Raw genomic sequence first — 21,124 nt, forward strand, 5'->3', positions numbered from 1 at the left:
CTACTCGAGGTCTGGTCTGAGGCACTCGTGAGTCCATCCTTCCCCCAACAATGCGTGAGGCACTCATAACGGGCCTCTTCAAACCCGGGAAGCCCAGTGACGAACGTGGGTCGTATAGGCTACTATCCCTTATGAACCTGGATACGAAGATATTTGTTAAGACCCTGGCAAACAGGTTCCTTCTTATTATGCCCCACCTCGTCCGATGATCAGAGCGGCTTTGTACCTGGTCGTTTGACGTCCCTCAACATGAGGAGACTTTCCAACGTCCTTTCTAGAATCGATCAGAGTGTAGAAGCTGTTGCGGTCATGCTTGATGCGCAGAAAGCTTTTGACATGGTCTCTTGGCGTTCTACGTGGGCGGTCCTGGAGAGAATAGGACTGGGACCCAATGCTAGCGAGAATCTGCTGTGCGCTGGGAACATTGAAATATTAAAGTATGCATCTTTCATATCCAAGGTTGTCATGTAGTCCTCTGCTTCATCATTGGGATTACTTCCTGTAGCATTGTCATGCAAAAATGCTTTGGTTTGACAAATGTTTGTAGGGCGCAGGTCTAAGGCTAGGGCGCATCTTAATGTCTTTTTTTGGCACAAGGAAGTACATTGAATAAATACCCGGGTTTACCTGGTTTGCCGGGACAATTTCTACGTCGTCCTATAGGAGCAGCGCCTTCACCTCTTCCAACAGGATGCATTCTTCCTAGGAGGTGTTCCTTTGTCTTGGTGGGTGGTTGCTGCATCAGATCTATGCAATAACGGCCCGCCACAGTGCAAAGTGTCTGAGGAGATTCCCTCCCATGCGTGGGTACAGTATGAAATGCGTCGTTGAAACTCCTGTTGAGAAGACTGTCCCTGTGACTAATCCCAGGACGAGCTTTGCCCACCGATTATAATTTGAAGCTCATTGAGCAGTTTGGCCTTAGCAAGAATTATAGTCCCCTCTTTGCCCAGAGAGTTTGTTGGTGTGCTGCCTTAATGGAGTGTGTCCTATTCCTCTTTTGTGCTCTTTAGAGCATCTTCCACCGCTTTGCCAAACAAAACGGTTCTAAAGGCACGTTAAAGGAGGGTTGCCTGGGTTTCAAGCTCCAAGTTGTTCTTAGCAGGTGTAGTTTGACATTTGCATACCCGCTATGGAGTGCGACAGTCTTTTTGAGGGGCTCTCGGACCGATGCTAGTTGTTCGGCAATGTGATCCCACTTGTGACAGTTGCAACTAGCTAATAGAGTTGTGTTATTAGCAATTCTAGTCTGGTGAGCTGCTAAGAGGCTACCTTTCTTCCAAGTGTAAGCCTTTTTACTCTCCTTATCAGGAGGTGCTTCGGAAGATGCCAGGAGGGGTTTCTGCTCCCTTTCTCGTAGTCGTGACCACTAAAAAGTCAGGTTTTAACTGTCCCCTGATGTATATGAGGGGCATGGGGTTGGGAGGGGTCTAGTGGGGGCTGGCCTAAATACTTCGATGCACGGGTTGACTGTCCGTGTTAAGGAGTAAGCAGAGAGGGTTGTTGCGCCTCTGTACCGATTGCAGCAGGGGAATAAATTGGGTTGCTGACTTCTTATCCCCCATTAGGTCTTCAAGAAAGTCCTTGTCAACTTGTGTGTCGAATTTAAAATATTCTGCTGTCTTTAGGTCATTATACTGTATTTGGTTATTCACTGGCGAGTCTGGATGATCTGGTGACTGGAAGACATAGACATACTAGTCATAATATTGGTCGACATCACCCATGTCCTCTTAGTCGCCAGGGTCTGTGCAAGTTCCAGGATCCTGGGAGTCTTGCATGGTCTAACAATAAGCATGCTGCCCTAAATTCTGCTGCGAGGTGGATGCTTGTGAAAGCTCTTGGCAGAAGACTGGGTAATTGCTGCCCTGCTTTGAGTAGTTACTGGCCGGCTGTGTGAACACCCTGAATGTTTTGCAAGACCTCAGGTGGACATCAAAGAGATTAACGAGAGAGGACAGAGGACATTGGACATTAGCTTCATGATCATTAAATGTGCTCTGTCCATTGTGACGAACTTGGGATTGCAAGAGGAGGGCGGGGGAAAGAGGGTTGGGTGTTCTGGTGCAGGGGCTCTTATGGTGCATAGCCTCCAAAATCGTGCCCTCTCCCCCTGGGTCCTCAAAGACTTATGGTTTTTTGACACGGCTATATAACAGCATCTGGCTCGCTGATTTTCAAGTTTGGTGTAGTCTTCGAGGAGGCCTTCGACAGTCGGCATGTGAGGAGGCCTCCAAACACCCGGTCGTCGGCATGTGACGATTTTGTGGCTTTAGACACAGTGTCAGAAACTGACAGGATTGGCTGTTTCGGGGGCCGGTCGTTTGGCAACCGCAATGGCCTAGAGGACAGCGACATTTCGGACATCCCCCTTGATACCACGTGTGGCTTTCCGGTCTGTGTCGTGGTCAACTTTAGGCCTTGGGAGGTGTGCTTTGTGTGGTGCGACTTGGCCATTCTAGTGCTGCCAGGTGTCGTCCCAGTAGCAGAACCGCTGGCCTGCCCGTTGGGGTCAGGGGCTTGCACGGCCGATCACAGCGTCACTGTGCCTCCTCTGCAGCACAACCGTCCTATACAAATTACAAACAATGAAGGAGAGGATTGAGAGCAGAGAAGAAATAACCAGTAAGACAACCCAGCAGATCAGAGCGTAACAGAAGTAACACCTCAAGGAGCAACATTGAAGGCCAAGAAACTACACAATTTAGCAGAATCACCACTCAAAGAAATGTTCAGAAAGAACATACGAAACCAGTCACTCTGAACACTCGCACCCTCCCAGAAACTACATCACTAATCAGTCCAATATAAGGTGAAAGACAGCCAACAAAGCACCGACTCACCACAGGTACACAAATGTACTACTCAATGACAACCCAACCACAAGACTACTGCTCAACCTATTGAAATCCACTGTGAAAACGTTCACAATACCAGTGCTGAACGAGAGCAAATCTAAGCACACCAGTGGACCGCTGCGTACTTGCCCATCTAAACAGATCGTAGGCACAGAAAGCCCCCCTATCCCCCCCACAAGAGCTTTACTTTGCAAATGGATTAACTCTTCACTAGTAGCAGGAATTAAGCACAACCAACAAATCTTCGTTATGCCAGACCAAGCCAAAAAAAAAAAAAAAAAATTATTCTACAGAAACATTCAAACCAAAGCGGACACAATCGGCACTCTTACCCATATGGGAAAGTTATCGCTGTGTCCTTTATATTCCCAGGTATCTTAGCATCTTTCTATAAAAAGTCAACCCAACATCACAAATAAGGACTTTTTAAGAAATCTACAAAACGTTACAGTGACCGAGTCCAACTGCAACTGGCTTACCTCGTGTATATTCAACTCAGCCAAAACGCGAGTCTTGCAAGAATGGAAATCACACTTTTCAATGAACCCCGTGGGAAAATGTTTACGTTGCAAGCTACTAGCCGGGCATAAAGTCACTTGCCACCTAAATTCTACATACAATACACCATTTTTTTACTTGCCAAGAGTCCCTAGTCAGTGGCCAATGCACATTTTTAGCCCAGACGTACAGATGGTCCACCTTACAAGGCACATTAAAAACATGAAGTGTTACAGCTATTCAGACACATTTTTTAAAATTAGCAACAAGAAAGAAACTAAAACCACCCTCAACTGCCTCACTCCAGGGAGCACATGGCTGACGAAAATTTAAAAACAACCTGGACAAGACCAAAACCATTTTAGTTGCACCAAGTGATATTGGCCCAAAAAAATAAAAATAAAAAAAAACACCACAAACAAATCACTACACCTTAACCTTACAGGCAACAGACAAGGATTACTTGAATAGAGTGGGCGAGCTCTGTTCAGATGACTGAAGAACATTTCTTGTAAAGAAATTAAAAAATGTAATCGGGAACCAGCAAAGGAAGGAACCATTGTCAATGAAAAGGGTTCACTGGTCCCCAGTCCAGAATTATGGTTGCCTTTGATTTTTCGCAAAATGTATCCCAAGCATGAAGATTCATCTTTGAAGGAAACCATTACTCTTATAAAGCAGTAAAAGAGTTTGGGTTCTTGAGACTGGAAGACCAGAGGAGGCTCACATAACCAAAGTATGCACTTGCACATCACTGAAACGGTCTGCCTGTGGTGACCCGAGAGAAGGAAAAAAAATAAAACCACATTTAAATACACAATTACAGCACCTGCCACCAAAGTTAAACTGGCCACATTACCCACCCCTCCATTTTATTTACTCCATAGCCATCCTATACACCTGGGAAAGAGTTCAGCCTATTTGGGTTTCTTTTTGGAGGGATTGGCCTGCGTTTTAGTGCAATTTCCAGTCCGTTTTTTGCGCAGGTTTGCTTCTAGGAGGCACTGCCTTTGTGGTGTAGTCCTCTGTTGCCGTCCTCCCACCAACCCACTCTCCTCCCATCATCGTAGCATTTGGCCGAGGCTCCCACAGCCACCTCCATTCCCTTGCCCTCCCTGCTCCACTCCCACCATCCATCCGCAGGAAGCACCCTTAGGAGTGAGTCCCAGGGTAGCATTGACTGGGCACCTTCAGGAATTGGGAGAATAGCCAGTGCTGTGCTTTCTAAAACCTGTCACTACTTTATTACCACATCACTAACATGCAATGTTTAACACGGTTTTGAAATCTCGCTGCACTCCATAGCAAGACAGTGCGTTTGCATCTAGATGAATCTTTTGAGGGTAGGCAATACTTTACTAGGTGCATTTTTATAGGCAATGGCCAGGATTTAGCTGCACTTTGAATTCGCCCCCCTCTAAATCTAGATAACCAAGAACCAGCCAGGACGTATCACACTCCATGCCTTTGGATCCTAGCTGAAGGCACATCTACCCACTCACACGCATCTGCCACCATGCACTACTCAAACATTGCACAACACCTCTGCAATTAGACTGCAGCAACAGCTGCACACAATGATTTTCCTGCTCTCGCGTACTCTCCAGACTATCCATCACCACCCATCCACATTCCTGCTTGATAGGAGTGACGTAGCAGGAACTTGGCCACCCCTACCTTTGTATTGGCTAAAATGCACATGCATTCTAGAATTGACACATTTCCCACACCTGGACTTCCGTCCAAAAGCATTCATTCAACCTGCAGCGCTTGGGACCATATCGATGGTAAAAGGCGCTATACAAATGACAATTACATTATCCATTAGACCCCCTTAAACCAGAATTGGCTTCAGGTGAAATAAAAAAGGTAAGCTCGAAAATACTTGGAATAAATCCATCATGAATGCCTGTCTTGAAAGGCAGATTGTGGGGTGGGGCGTCCTACTGCAACAGAGGTCCTTCCAATTCTACCCCTCCCCCCACACAGGACAGTTTTTGACGATGGTGACAGATATGTTGCCAACCAAGACCCAACTGAGATGGCACCCCACCAGGTAACATGTTAGGTGCATGTGGGTGCCACTCACAATTAAGGCAAAAGAAACTTGATCAAGAGTTCATTAGGCAGAGAAACCTTTAACTATTGGGTTCGGCAGATCCCGACAAGGGCAAGCGAGGTCAAGTTGTTCTGTGGCTAGATAACCACCACAGAAACTTAAGATTGTTAAAAAGACCACAAACTAGGCACAAGAACGCAGATTTACTGAGCCAGATGTGGGCGAAAAGCAGACCAATGCACCACACATTAAAGTATAAATGACCCGTCAGTTCCACTAAGATAATTCAAGTGGAAAAGGAGACCCAACAATCGTGCACCCACCCTGTATACAAGCAGATCAAAAGAAACGAGAAAAAAAAATGTTTCTGCAAGACAGCGCAGCCAAGAAAGTATAGACCACGAACATAGCCATCTGTAGAAGACAAAATGCCCGTGGAAAGATTGAGGAACATGCTCGACTTTGTGCAAGTGCACGAGTTTCTAAACCGGGCAAATGCGGCCTCCCACCTCAAAGGTTGCTGTAAGTAATTGGAAGAAATTAAGAAAAAAAGTTCAATGATGGGATTATGCCTTTCACAATCGAAAAGTGGCCACAATCAAAAAAGAAGGCAGTCCACTTTAGCATGTAGCTGGCAGATAGGGAGACAGGATGGTCTGGGACAAATGCCTACTGCCTCATGTGTTCAAGGGTTAGCCAGCCGTAGTTCGAGATGAAAACCTATGCCTGGCCTTGGCAAAGAGGCGATTTCACGCCACCACTTCCCCCAACTGCTACTTCTAAAAAGTCAATTAAAATGTCTCAGATCCAACTGGAGGAGAACATGGGATGCGTCAACCCAAGAAAAGGGTGGAAACAAAGGGTATCATAGCGAAAAAGGCAGCTCATTGGTGTATTCGTGTGTCAGACTTTAAACAAATATACGCCAGAATACCCCCATTTTATTACGATAGGATTTGATTTGCAACAATGCTGATGTTGGAAAAAAGTGTTTAAAATTCCTCTAGTTAGGAAGTTAATCTACTGCCTGCGACACTTCGCCCCCCAACTAGAATTTGACCTCTTGTGCTTTTCTTTTAACTTGGGCAAAATGGCAGGTCAGTCAAGCCAGCAAAAGAAATGCAGCACTGCACCAGAAAAGCAATGTGTTCTCACCATGGTACTATTTGCCATGTGAATACTTTAAACTGTATTTAGGTACCAAAAGTAAAAGGGTTGGAGACGTATGTAGTCCATCATAACAGCATCACTACTGAAATGCAGGCATTGGTGCAATGTGTGACCTAAACCTTGACATTTCAGACACCCACTAGAACGCCTACAGTAGCTTTCTGGCAACCCTCCACAAGGAATACAGTTGTATGGTATCGTGAAGCAGACACTTAGGTTTGCCTTGTGCCGCCTGAGTGACCATTGCTCCCTCCCAATCCCCTTGCTGAATAAGTGAAGACCACCAAACACTCCACAGAATAAAAAGGCAATCCCACCGAATACCCACACAGGATAAAGGCAAGGAAGGAAACCCTACTTGGGTTTTTATGATACCTCAAATAATTGACCCCTACTTGCCAAATACTCTTGGAACTCCCCACTCTTCAAATGCTACCCTGACCATGTTACGCAAGTTCGACATCGAACACCCAATATCAGGCAAATCTACCTACTGCCATTGAACTCCGCACATGCCTTTAAAACTCCAGACAATTACACAGCAGAACTCCCTGAAGGATGCCTAGAAAGAGCAGTGGAACAAGAGAGCTGGGACCAATAGCTAATAGGATCCTGCTCACATGATGTCACCACACTAATCACAGCACGGCTGGCTCTCACAAAGGAGCAGCCTCGTTGCTCGGTCTTAATGAAGACTAAAGAAGCACCCCCCATAATCTAACCATGCACCAAAATGTACAGCAGCAGTTTATGATAAAGCGGCTTGCTAGGATGAAATATTCCACTAGTAAAACGGCTCAGAAGGAAACAGGGCATCAGACAAGTGTGCCAGAAAGTCTTTTCAGATGCAGAATCCGGTATACAACCCATGGTTCGAAATTGAGGGGAGCCATTTAGCTCCTGCTTGTAATCCAGAAGACACAGGTTAGCTTAACACCAACAGGTACCAGGAGCTACTTTTGGCCAGCCAGGCCAACTGATGCAGAACACCTATGCGAGTTTAACTCTGCATTTGGGACAATCGACAAATAAATGTTGCATAGATGGGTCCTAATGTTTAAAGCATAAGGGGCGGGGGGTCCACAAATAAGCAGTTATATTTTTACATATGAGAAATTAATTTTGCAGACTAGCAACTTGTGATCCATGGTTGCTAGTTAATTCTCAATACACAAGAGCTGCTTTTAGCTCCCGCCTATCCAGTCTTAAATTTCATTCCCTGCAGCACATCTGGAAGATGAGAAATCCAGAATGAAGAGGCAGAGAAGCAAAACTAGCCGAGGCATGCCTTCATTCCTCATGAAATCTGTGCAGTAGAACCTCTGTACAATATGAATACATTGCTTTGTACTCGCCCTGCCCACCCCACAAAAATAATTAAAATGCAAACTAATCAGTTTAAGGCCGGACCACATTGCCCAATGCAGACAACTCTTGTGAGCCGAAGTTTACCCTGCTGGCCCCATCCTTATAAAAGACTAATAAAACATAATACAGGGTGGATGGGCCCTTACATGCAACCACGTGGAAACAAGCATTGGCAATGCCAACAGTTTGGGCTTTTGTGTAGGCATGGGATAAGGCATTTGCTAGGCACTCCCGCTGTGGTATTAAGTGGCCATTGAGGGCACCCGGTGTAAAATGGTTCCAGTGCCTACCCATCTAATAGCAGTCCCTAAAGAGTGGCTGAAGGCAGACCTGGTTAAGATATACACCAGAAGTTCATTTACAGCTCCAATTAAATCACTGGCTCCCAGAAGACTGCTTTGAAAAAACACTGGCAGGCACTTGAGTGCAAAGTTTGAGGGAACGGCTTAATTAAAGAGAGGTCAAGTTCTCAAGAGGTGGCGTTATGGGCAGGTGTAAACATCTAAGGGGAAATCAGGTATGTGTGAAGGCATCCAAGGAGCAAACCTGACACTTCTTAAACAAAAAACAAGGGGGGGCTCATTTGCCTATAATAGGTTTGGATTCACAGTTCACTGGAGAATTCTGGGTTTATCACACTTTCAACCCAATTCAAGCAGTGTCAATACGAAGTACATGGAAGATACAACCAGACCAGACTACAATAAAACAATTTAAATAGAAAATGGTTTTAAAAACAAACACCTAAAAACTTAAGTGAACAGTGCTTCAAAAAAAAGTGCTTAGTGCTAGTCACCAATGGACCGACAATGTGCAAAAATATACAATAGTACAATCACATTGGATATACAAATAAATACACATCACTTCAGGGTTATTTAGACCTTGATTCTTTAGTACATGGGAACCACACAATATACATACAGAGAATTTTGCTGAAAAATAGATTATGCTCTATTGTTGATGCCTTGGTCCAGAAGCATATCTTACAGAGTCCTTATGCTCTCCTTGATACTTAATAGTAACTGTCAATACCCGTTTGGCGTTTTGGGCAGGTACATGCGGGATCAGCACAGATCATCAAATATAGGCAATTTACAAACCATTACCACTAAAAAACAACAACATGGTCTCGGCAAGGCTTTCCCGACAATAGTCATCGGTAAATGGAATGACCTACCCACTTCACTAAAACTTGAACCTAACTATCTCATCTTCAGGAAAAAACTCAAAACCTTACTTTTTAAGTAAATCCTGGAAACACTGTACCCCGTTGAATTAATCCAGGTCTCTTCCGCCTAGTCCCGTCTTCATTCTTTGTTGTCCTGTCTATATGTAAGCGTTCTGATGCCCGTGGGCTTTAACGCTATATAAACAAATAAAAATAAACGGCCATAAAGATTAGCAGGGCCAGTCAATGGGTGTGCTAATAACCAAACCCCTACAAGCGTTGTGTCCCTCATATGCCATTTCTCCCCATCTGTACTCCAATGCAATAGCTTTGGCTTATAGGTTACGCCAATAGCACACTCTAAAAGAAAATTGAATACTACAAGTCGTTTTGGTTAGCTACTAAGCACTTCAATGGAAATTACTGAATGCAAGCCAATGTGGGGAATGCTGCTGAACCCTCCCACCTTTGGAGAAACGGCCATTTAACGGTGTGGTGGAATAACCAGCAGCAAAGCTTAGTAAGACCTACCCTTGGGGCGGATGGGAAAAGACTAGCCCGGCCAGTTTGAAAGAAACGTGAAATGCACCCGACATTTGGCCAAATAGAGCCTCAGTGGGATTGCCAAGAGCAGGGGGTCGTAGCGACTGAGTTTCCACTTGGGGTAGCGATACATCAGCCAGTTGAAGCTGGTCTGCTTTGAGAGTTGGAGAAAACATGGAGTCTTTGCAAAGGTGGATACTAAAAATAACATTAATATGGCTCTTTCTACCCCCCTCCGCACCCCCCTGCAAAAAAACATGTCTGATCAAAGGCAGAGGGGGGGGGTGTATGTCGTTCTGCTCGCAAGAAACTGGTAAAGCAGCGAGTACACTTATATGCTTTGTAATGGCTATACACAGCAGAGGTTTGCAGCAACTCAAAACCACAATGTGTTCTACTTTAACTCCTATTTCGACCTTCATGTGGGCAAGGTCCTAGGTTGTCACTCGCCATTGGCTAGTGATGGTTGACTCTTGAGTAGCAAATGGTGTGCCATCTGTATGTATACAGTTGAAGGGGCGAGTGGCTTTATTGCTGGCTAGTAGCTTTCAACTTTGTAAGAGGACTCCCCCTGTCAGAAGTAAAGTAAGAGTCGAACCCCCCCTGTCAAAAGTAAAGTAAGAGTCGAACTAGACAAGTGAATCTTCTTAATTATCCCCAGGCAGTAAGTGGTTAGAGCAACCAAGTACATGACCCACCAGCCAGACATCCGAGCAAAGAAGCCCTTAGGCAATTTAGAGTTCCAAGTCTAGTTATTAGTGCACCCATTTAGCATTAGGAAAACTACAGTACCCACTCATAAGCATGAGCCATCTTGAAATAAAGGGACCTTCAAAAATGTCAGTGGCGGCTTTGTTCAAATAGCAAAACAGCACGACTGTTTTAACCTTTAACTTGCATTCTCTGTCATCCAGCGCATTGCAGAAATCTTATAGAAGCGAAGGTCAAGGATCTTCAAGCGGGGGGGGGGGGGGGGTTCAGCTGTGAAATAGAAGGGCCTTAAAACAACTAAAAGTTGAAATACTTGGTCGGGCTTAAAGCTACCAGGGCTTGGTTAGCTTGACAAACAAGACTGCAACTACTTTTGAATACCCAGGACAGCTGGTGGTATCCTAAGGAATTCTGTAGGCTATCAAGTCATTTTGGATCAATATGTAAATAACCATGTTCTTTCATAATTTTAAAACTATACCAAATTATGCACAAGAAGCTATATGCCAAATGTCATGCAGCACTAAATTGTTTTTGGGTCTATTATGTAACAGAAAAGATTAAGCCGTGCACGTTATGAGTTTAAGCTTTTAAAGTGCACCACAGTGGTGGTCTCAAGAGGTCTATCCATGTCACAGCTCCGGGGAATATTGTTTCTTGCATGGAGGTCAGACCGTAGTCTGCTGGAGGAAAACAAGGGAGGAGGAAAAGAGAAATGGAGGAAGCTTTAAATACGTGAACACATGAAGGGATGGAAATTATGGCGTGGTGGATGTATATGTATGCACGCAGCACCAGTGAGGTCCTCAGGCTAGCCCAACTTTAATGAAAGGCACGACTCAATGACCAGGTACCCACTTGGACAGACCATGACCCAAACACTCGTATGTTAGTCCAAAATGTTTATGTATAAACCTTTGGAGAAAGGGACACAAAAAGATTCTTGAAATGAACCCTACTTTGTAATACATATTTTGGAATTACAGGGTATGCGCCAAGAACCGGTCAGGTGTATGTGCCGATATGGCACAACTGGCCCCTTACTATACGCCAAAATAAAGTGGGCGTTAGGAAAGATTACCCCCCGCCCCAACTTTTTGCTCATGTTGCACTATCCTGATTTTGACAGGAGTACAGCTTTCTGTTGCACAATTGAATTTTCGCTCACTTTTATGGGGAAACTGACATGCCCTTAAAGTCAGTCAGTATTGGGTGACTTGTTTCCCTTAGCCTTCCACTGTGTTGCAATGCAAGTTCTTGCAACATTTCACCAGTGCACAGAGTACCTTACACTACAGTGTGCTGGGGCAGTCCATCCGTTTTTTTTTTTTTTTTTAAATAAAGGCAAAGGATTTTTCGGTAAAAGTACAATGTGCCTTGGACAGAGCAGGTGTTACTTTTACCCCTTTCTTTCGGTCCATATCATGTTTACTGCGTTTGGCCCTAGACAGTGGCCATTGGTCCTTTTTTTCTGTCCTGTAGCCATTTTGTCCCTTTGCCTTCCCCAGGTGGAGCAGACCCAGGACAGTCCTTATTTGGGTCATGCATTCTCCAGTGAAGCGCCAAGCTTTTGAAGGCTTCTGCATGCCTTGTGTGCTTGCAGGATGTGGGATTGACGGACTAGTTCCAATACACAACCTCGGTGCCAGAGTCTGGATTGCTGGGAATGACTGGGACCAAAGTGGCCTGTGATTGGCCCACATCTGGCATGGTGGTGTGCGAGCAGGTCTCATTGGGTCCTCTTCGCTTTGGCACCAAGGAGATTCTGGATAAGAGAAGGGCCCAAACACCCATACCAGGTCGATCTTTCGAGTTCACTGAACCTAGGATAGGATCCAACCAACCTGAAACCAAGAAGCTGAGTCGAGGACCCGCTGCAAGGTTTGGCACCCTGAACCCACTGTTGTCCCCCAGGACCCCTCTGCCTCTGATCAAACTTAGGTCTGCAAAGGTGCTTCAACTCATTTGAATAGTGGGACCAACTATTCATGGCACCTTAACCTGAAAGCAAGCCTTCTCTGAAGTGTTCCTGGGCCAACCAGTGACCTGACCAGCTTGCGCGGTGAAAGCAAGCTGATCCCTTCACCAGGAGAGGAGAAATCTACCCCGTTTCGACCCGGAAGCAACCCTGGAACTCAGCCGCAGAACTGCACATTGCAGCATTTGAACACACAAACGAAGAGGACTCAACTGCCAATGTTTGGCCCAGAGTGTGCCTTGGGGCGGAGAGTACTTGCAATCCTTACTGGCGGCACTGGCGCATCCATCCATTTTTTTTAACGCACGTGTGTCCCCCGAGGGCCACTCACCTTTATCAAGGTAGCCTGTGCTACCAAGCTATTCCCAACTCTTGGATTCTGTTCTGCCCTCTTGGGGAGACCATCCCGGATAGTGGGTACTTATTCTTCACTGCCCCACCCACCTTCCGGAGTTGCAACAGCCCCTGCAAGAGCCTGTTTTTCACCAAAAGTACTTTTGAGCACAAGGCTCCACTTTAGGGATTGGACTGCCTCTTAGTTAGGGTTTGACAAGTGAAGAACTGCCTAAAGTATATTTGCATGGTTGGATCCCTTTCCTTACAAGTTGTGGACCCTTACTGTGTGCCATTCATTTAGGCCATTAGTATCCGTATATAGGTTTAATAGTAGTGTTGTTTTGGTTCAAGTTTGACTGCTGATCCTTGCTTGGGTTTGCTTTAAACGGCCTTTAATAAGTGTATATGTATTTTTGATGTACACCCGACTGAGTAATTAGTAAGTGTCCTTCACTGTGTGCTCATTGTGGGCTTTCGATCACTGTCATCCCTTCCGATTCCCATTCTTGATCGCCGCCAATACTACCTCGATTGGTCCGGCTTGTCCAGACGGCTACCTTGCGCTGGCCTTCTGAACCTCTGCCCACCAGGAAAAGGGAAAAAAAAAAAAAATTAAAAGAACACACTGTTGGATATGGCATGTTAAAAAGCTTTTAAGCTGTGCAAAAATAACCTTACTGGTGCCTTGGTTTGTCTGGAATCTGGTTTTTATTGTGCCCCTAACCCCAGACCTTGGTCTAGTAAGGAAACGGACTAGAGGGGAAAACAAGCAGAGGGAAGGGGCAGTTGCCACAGACCATGGAAAGGCGACGCATGGATATATCGTCCACCCGTACTGAGATTTTTGCCTGGGGTTTTGAAATACATCTTTTACTGAGCTTTTGTCTACCCATTCTAGAGTAGCTGGCATGTCTTTTGCCCCATGGGTTTGAACATGTACTACTATTCACCAATACCAGATGGAATACTCAAAGGGTTATAGTTCTGAGTAACAGAGTCGCTTTCATCTTTTAGAAACGGATCTGGTGTTTCCAGACAGCAGAATATATATATTGAAAATAAACACCACAAAACACCTAACTCGGGCAGACCAAGTAGTAGTGTACATATGAAAGCTTACACTGATGGGTCGAGTTCTGGGAGATTCTCAGGGACCATAAAGATTTTTTAAAAGGCAGGGTGCATTCCATAGGGTGACAACGGGCTAATGGCATCCATGTAAGAAAGAAAAAAAATATATATATATAATTTTTGGGGGTGGCTTTTAAATTGAAAGTATGACCCCCTGCGTTGGCCGGTAACTGCAATCTGCAGGGCCATGTGCACAGAGGCGAGTGTGAGGTCCGAAAACTAAAGGGGAAAAACATTGTACACACCCACCCCAGTTGTATTATGGATGCTAATGGTCAGACTCATCTGGTCTCAAGAATGTCCAACTTAGTCTTGATCCAAGGCATACTTCAATGGTTTACCACCAAAACACTTGCCCAGTATTCACAAACAGACCCAAACTTTTCATCTTCAAATGAAGGAAAGATATTACCAATCTCACCCAATAGATCTAAAACCCTAGACGGAATAGTGTTCCCAACACCTAAAGTAATTCAGGTCTCGCTTGGCAAACACATTCACCTTCTATCCTAGTTATCATGCAAGGTTAGTTGAACAGGCCACATATCGCGGCAGGACTGCGGTGGTATTCCAAAGGCGTTCTCCTATAGGTGCCAGGAAGTAAAGAGGCTGCAGAAGACATGTAGGTCAGGCAGATAACAAATACCATTGGATCTTTATTTATAGTCCTTCTATAAATTAAAAGGTCAAGCTAACACCTTCGCATCTAGTGATCATTACGACACTGAAACGGCAGAATGCTAAAAGAAATAGCTTAAAGACACAGCTACCCTGTACTACTTCAGCAATTGTGAAGAGGTGAAAACGCAGATGGGTGTAGTACATAACAGACCTAGTTAGACAAGCAATGTCCCTTACTTTTCATATACAAGGTCCCATTCAGCACGAATTGTTGAAAACACAACAGAAGGCACTGGAAGGATGAGAACTTAAACCAAACGGATTACAAAAGGGATGTCTGCCACTGAAAGTCCACAGGTTATGTTGGAGAAGAGACTTAAAATAAAAAAACTGGTGCACTTTTTTGCATAAACAAAGGAGTGCTTTTTCTTCATGAAACTGTATATGCTCAACCAGAAGACCATGATCTGATTTATATTGCTCTCCAAGACACACTTAACTGTATCCGGGCACAGATGACTAAAAACATACAAGATACTGAAAATCGTGCACACATGCCATCCCCGAGCAGAAATAGTCTAGTTAAACAAGTGGGTTTTTAAGACCTTCCTAAACTGGACCAAAGACTGACAAGCTCGGATCTCCATCAGGAGATGATTCCAAAGCTTAGGTCCAAATATTCCAAATCTCTGTTCACCTCTGGAGACGAATGTAGAGTGTGGGACCTTCCGCAAAAGCTGGTCTCCTGAGCGCAATGCTCAGGATGGTAAACCTTAGCGCCAAGATACTCTGGGGCAAGCACATTCATACATTTGTAGATTAAACAGCCTAAATGGATTCGGTCCTCAACCGCCAGCCGGTGCAGGGATCTACGAAACAAAGAAACCTGGTCCCTTTTTCTCCCCCAACTGCCCCACCAATCTGACCGCTGCATTCTGGGCCTTCTCCATGCTATATATGTACTTGGCTGGTATGCCAATAGTCCAGGTGGGTGTTCGTCATGGCCCCTACAACCACTGCATGATATTTTTGTACATTGACCGTGGCCCTACTACCAAGGATTCTACTCCCAGACGGTGCAGCAAATAAAGTGGCTGCTTAAATAAAAAAGCTTAAAAAAAAAACCAAAGAGAAAACTGTCAATGCAAGTTTTTATCCCTGAACATGGCTTGTGACGTTTAAAGTGCCCTCTGAAGAGCTCAAGTACCGTGCGGCGCAAAATATTTTATTCCCGTTAACGCAAGGAGTTAAAGTTCCAGCTCCAGCACACAAGTTACTCGTTCGATTCAAGATGTGTGCCCACCGCTCACAAAATTAAACAAAGTGTGAAACGTATGTTTAGCAGAGGAACAGGGTTTTATCGAATTGGGGACCTTGTGCACAGAAGGGTTAAGGCCACGAGTGTCATTGTATAGAGATGTGTGGGGGTGGGGCGTTCATTCCTTTCCACTTAAGCCATGTATACATATCTCTATGTACTACGACGCTAAACTTAGGTGGCAGATAAGCCCCAGCATTTACGGGTGCAGGACAGAGAGTAACCCCACCCCATTTCTATCCAGCATCCACACGTTAGGCAACTCCTTTGTATAATGAGTCTGGGGCAAGTGTAGGCAATGCACCCTAAGGTAGTGCAGATCCATTGTGACCTTTCTATTATAGAGCGGCAACTCCGAATAACCACCACCCCCCGGCGTTACGAGGGATCATGGAAGACCTCGGAAAAGGACAAGATTGATTCAATGCGTTTCACTATCACAATCCCAACAACTCAAAATGCTGATGTCTCCCCAAAGAAACGAACCCATCAGCCAAAATCAAGCTCCATACATACTGCCTCAACACCAACATGCAAATCCAGAACCTACTGCGTACCATGGGGCTGGTTTACACAGGTGAAGTAAGCGCCAACTCTTCTCCAGAGCTCTAAACTCAAGGTTTTCAGTCCATGCGGTTCAGGACCCCAAGACGATTGCTCTGGGCAGTCAAAATAGGGCTATGCATTCGCCAGAGAATTGAAAGCCCCCGTTCTCAACCCGCAGCATGCTTACGTTTCTTTTGAAGTTTACAAAGCAGCAGCAAACTTAAAACAACCGAGTTTTAAAGCGCACTGTGTTTAACAGCAGAGAATGCATTTTCCATAAAGGGCTTGCTTGGACTATTTGATGGGAATGGCAGGCTCAAGTATCAGCTTAATGTTTAATTGCTCAAGTTGTACCAAATAAAGACATGCCAGCTCGTGTGCATCAATTTAGTCAAGTGTCCGAGACACCTGGCATTGTGTGCATAAAGATACAAAGTGTGGTGGCGAGTCTCGCCTGGGTGTACCTCGGCCTGCTATGTGCATTACAGCTCTACGTACCCCCCTCCCCCAAATATCAGCAATGCTGGTGGCAAGTCAGTGAAAGCCAAACTTCTGGTGCTGGGACTCCCCAACTCAGGATTACATATCCAGGCATTTGCCAAATACACGGGTCTCAAGAGTCAGCATTCCATTTGGACTGTAGATTAAGCCTTGTAAATTCAAGCATCAACTGGTAACACACAGGTTTAAAAGCCAATAAAGTGCAGGAAGAGGGGCAGTATATTTTGCCAGCTTAGGCTTTTTATATGTGTGTGTTGGCTTAACACAGGTCTATTCAAATGGTTTCTTTTGACCATTTACTTGCGCAGCATCTTCAAGGGTCTGCTATTTGCAAGGGATATTAATAGTTCTTCCTTCTGCGACCCCCACAGCCGCACGCATTAATCTACAAGCCTCTACTCTTGGTTCCTTTACCAATTCATCAACATCAAGCGCACGTTTCCTTTCTAAATAGACAAGCAGCAGAGAACATCCAATTTCTATTGACATTTGAATTCCCTTGCTTCGGACAATTTAAATATAGTTTTCCAGGCACAGAGGTCACAGCATTGCTCCACCTTTATGTGCCAATAAGAGAACTTGGAATCCGGTCTCTTGTTATAAGGAGCACTACTGCATACCAGTGAAGAAGTCCCAAAGGAACCAAATCGATCAGCTCTAAAAGCATACTTGCTTTAGCAAGCATTTTCTGCCTGTGAAGAGCTGCATGCCCGTTATTCGGTCAGGTGCAAGTGCATTTGCCTAGCATTGCAGCTACACGAGCATTTGCAACGTGGATTCAGAGATATGTACGGGTGCAAAGTGGATTGTCCTCAGTATTCGCAAGTGAATGGAATCAATTTTCCAGCGAGTAATTGGCAATCAATTGGTGATAAAAGTGGGTACAATTTAATTAAACTATATTTTTAATGTAAGGCTTTACGTTGGGTTCCTACTATATGGTGCCTAAACACATGGTTATAAGCACTGATTAGTCTTAGTTTTAGTCATTCATTGGTCATGCTTGAATTAAGGTGTCCGAAGTATGATCGATCGAGCGACAGGAAGCCAGAGGGAGCCAAGCCCCAATGTAGCAAGATTTACCAAGTTTGTATCTCCACCCTTGGCAACTGGCCCCACCAGAATTTCCATGCTTCAGACACCTTAACTCAAGCATTGATAAAGACCTTTGTAGGTCGAAACACGTGTCGGCACCTCTGGTGATTAATTCACAAATTAAATAATCACGATTAAAACAAGAGTGTGGACCAAAAATTAATTGTGTGAAACAATGACTAAAACTAAGAATAATCAATGCGTATAATAAGCGCCATATGGTAGGATACCAACGTAAAGCCCAACCATTAGACTTGGGGCAATAGAGCACGTGCCTTTTGGTTCCTATAAACTGGCTGCTGATTCATGAAGAAGTTAAGCGCAGTTACCAACAGTTCAAGTGCTCTGAAAAACTCCTTGGTATATTTGTAAGGTAACTCATTAGCATTTCACCGGAGAGAGAAAGAGAGAGAGAGAGTGTAGGGATTAGAACGTAACATGTTTGAGCTTGGCGATGGACCAAAGTTGAATGGATGCTAGAAAAGAGGCATCAGGTGCACATATTGGTGGCACTAAGAGCTGCTGCAATTAAGAGGGTGAAGAGGCAAGGCCATGATCTTTATAACATGTCATGCATCCTTTGTATCCTTGCCTGCATCCTGTAACCAAGAGACCTTTGGTCAAATGTATACTTTCTGTATATTCCCTGAATACCGAGTCCTACATCTTCCTGTAACAGCGGCTCGATGCCCCTGGGCTGCAAGTGCGCTATACAAATGCAAGTAAATAAAATAAAATGTATGCTTAAAAAGGGCCGGGTTGACGAGGCCATCTCCCGTTAGGGCATCAGAAAGAAAAAAAACTCACCGCCAAGAGAAACCATGCTTAATCTTTTACATCACGCTTAATACCGGAGACCCTAGTGACTGGTCTCTGGTATTAAGCACGCTGTACGTCTACAAAGCATCTTGTGGGAGTCTGGCACAAACAAACTAAACTTCTCCCAATTGCCTTATTTTGACGGTGCCCTGAGCATTTTAGAAGGTTTGCTTTTTATTGTTCTAAAAAGGAAAATCCCCTTTCCTTGCTTTGCACGTCAAACTAGTTCCGCACCTTTCCAAGTTAACATGGACCCACCTAAAGTCAGCGAGAACAGACTTGTTAAAGAATTACTAGCGTTACCCCTCAATGTCATTTCAGTACGCCACACTGCTCGATATCCATCTTTACCCAATAACTTACAACGGGTTGGTAAGTGAATAACTTAAGGAAATGCTTCCAGATAAAGAAAAGAAGAACACAAAAAAACTGCACGTCTTGCGGTGCTAAAAAAAAAAAAATTATCGTGGGTAGAAGCAACAGTAACTATACCGAGGATAGGAATGAAAGAAGGTTCGCTTCTTTCGGAGTTCAAGGAGATTGGAGGGACCCACTATTGGGCCCAGTATCATCCCGTTCCAGACAGGTGTCGGTACTATCAAGGTGCAATCACATGAAAACGCTTCTCCGTGTATATATGAGAACGGCATCTACTGGGGACTTACTCCAAAAATAATATTCATAGCTGGAAACATACACGACTCAGGGGGGGTGCACATGTATGTCACACTGACGATATGACAGAATAGCAGAAAGTAACAACGCAGCCCTAGAGAACCCCTACTCGTTCCAACTGGGCAGCATAAAAGTCACCATAGAGAACAGTGTTGAAGAGGGACCCACCCAGAGGCAGACAATGCAGGAATCCAGCGAGGTCGGTTCAGGTCATGACTGGCACCACCTTTTACTGGTACAGCAACACATCCCCGCGTTACCCTTCAGTACTTCTGCCTTGACAAAACCCCCATTGCTTTATTTGTCGGTACAGAGCAGCATCCCGAGTTTGGATGGCCTAGAGACCCCAACCCCTTGCCCGGCATAGGCTGTCACTCCTATGGAGTTCAGGGGTGCGAAATGCAGTAGTGCGTGGTGTGCAGCATCGCCCTCCCCCCTTGAGGGTAACGTCAACGCTGCCCCCAGAGATGGTCAGTGTGGAGACTATTCTATGCATCCTCTGTGGTAGCCCCTTACAGCCCTAGCGCCCCCCGCCCCAGCACTGGCGCCAAGCCCCCGAGCGCTATACTCGCCTTGCCGACCCACGATCTCTGCAACGTGCTCTGAGCTGGGCACCGGGACACACTCGGTCATGTTGACGCTCTTCTTGCGGCTGCCGATGATGCTCATCTGCTCGGCCAGCAGCGAGTGCCCGAGCTGCGGGAAGCCGCCGCCAGGGAAGAGGTCCGCGGCTGACGGCTCGCAAGGTGGACTCCCAGGCTCTGCGTCCAGCAAGAGCAGCTCCTCGTCGGCCCCCGGATCATCCAGCTCATCGGCACCCTCCTCCAGCCCCAGCAGAGACAGCTGGCCCAAGGCGAAGCGGAAGGCGTCCTCGGGCTCAGGGGGTTCGGGCTCCCCGGCCCCTCCTCCCCCACTGCTGCCGCCGCCGCCCTCCTTGTCGGTCTCCGGTTCGGACGCCCCCAAGCCAGACTGGGTCTCCTCATCTTCCTGCCCCCGCGGTTCCCCAGCCGCAGGGCCCCCGAGCCGTGGGCTGCCCGCCGCCTCCCCCTCCGGGTGATAAATGGAGCTGGGCATGGCGGGGGAGCCCCCGGGGAGCCGGCTAGGCGCACCGGCAGGGGCAGGCTTTGGCGAGTCTGTAGGAGCGGGAGAAGGCTCGCGCTGCGGACGCCCGGGCTCGGCTGTCCTCGTGCCGCAGGCTCGCGCTGCTGCTCCCGGCCTCGTGCAGGCAGCTTCTCGCGCTCCTGTCTCTCCCTTTGTCTGCCCGGCGTCCGTGTCCTCCTGTGTGTATGCGCCGCCCTGCCTGCTTCACGGACTCGCGCACCCCTTTCTGTGTCTCTTTAGCGCGCGCACGTAGGCACGCGCCCATACATTACATACAAACACGGGCTGGGAAGGCGCGCGCGCAACCGAGCTTGGCCCTGGTTGGTCGCTTGTTGGCCCGGCGCGCGCCCCTCCTCCCCCCACCCCAGTAGGCTGGCGCGCGCCGCACCCCCCCCCCCATCCTTCCCCCCCTTGGCCCCGCCCTTAGCGCCGCGGCTGTCAACGCATGACACCAGCAGCAACACAACAATGGGTTCAGAGGACACGCACATGGGCAGCTGCGGCAAAGGCCGTGGGAGGAGCCAGGACACAGCAGGACTCCTCACCACCGCCCCTTCTATGAGCCAGACTGCGCTCTTCTGTCAATCTAAACCCTTGGCAGGGCTCAGCCCCTCCCCCAGCCTAC

General features: G+C 46.4%; 1 protein-coding gene across 1 annotated transcript in view; it reads right to left on the reverse strand.

Annotated features, from left to right (window-relative positions):
• MEX3D (mex-3 RNA binding family member D) overlaps nt 1-20,843 on the reverse strand; it is a 56,050-nt gene extending 35,207 nt beyond the window's left edge. Inside the window, exon 1 of the mRNA XM_069649474.1 lies at nt 19,971-20,843. Coding sequence (XP_069505575.1) covers nt 19,971-20,472 — 502 coding nt within the window. The 5' untranslated portion in view covers nt 20,473-20,843. The remainder of the gene's footprint in view (nt 1-19,970) is intronic.
• Between the last annotated feature and the right edge of the window lie 281 nt (nt 20,844-21,124).

This window comes from Ambystoma mexicanum, chromosome 1p (assembly GCF_040938575.1).
Source record: "Ambystoma mexicanum isolate Mex_15411 chromosome 1p, UKY_AmexF1_1, whole genome shotgun sequence".
Taxonomy (NCBI): Eukaryota; Metazoa; Chordata; class Amphibia; order Caudata; family Ambystomatidae; genus Ambystoma; species Ambystoma mexicanum.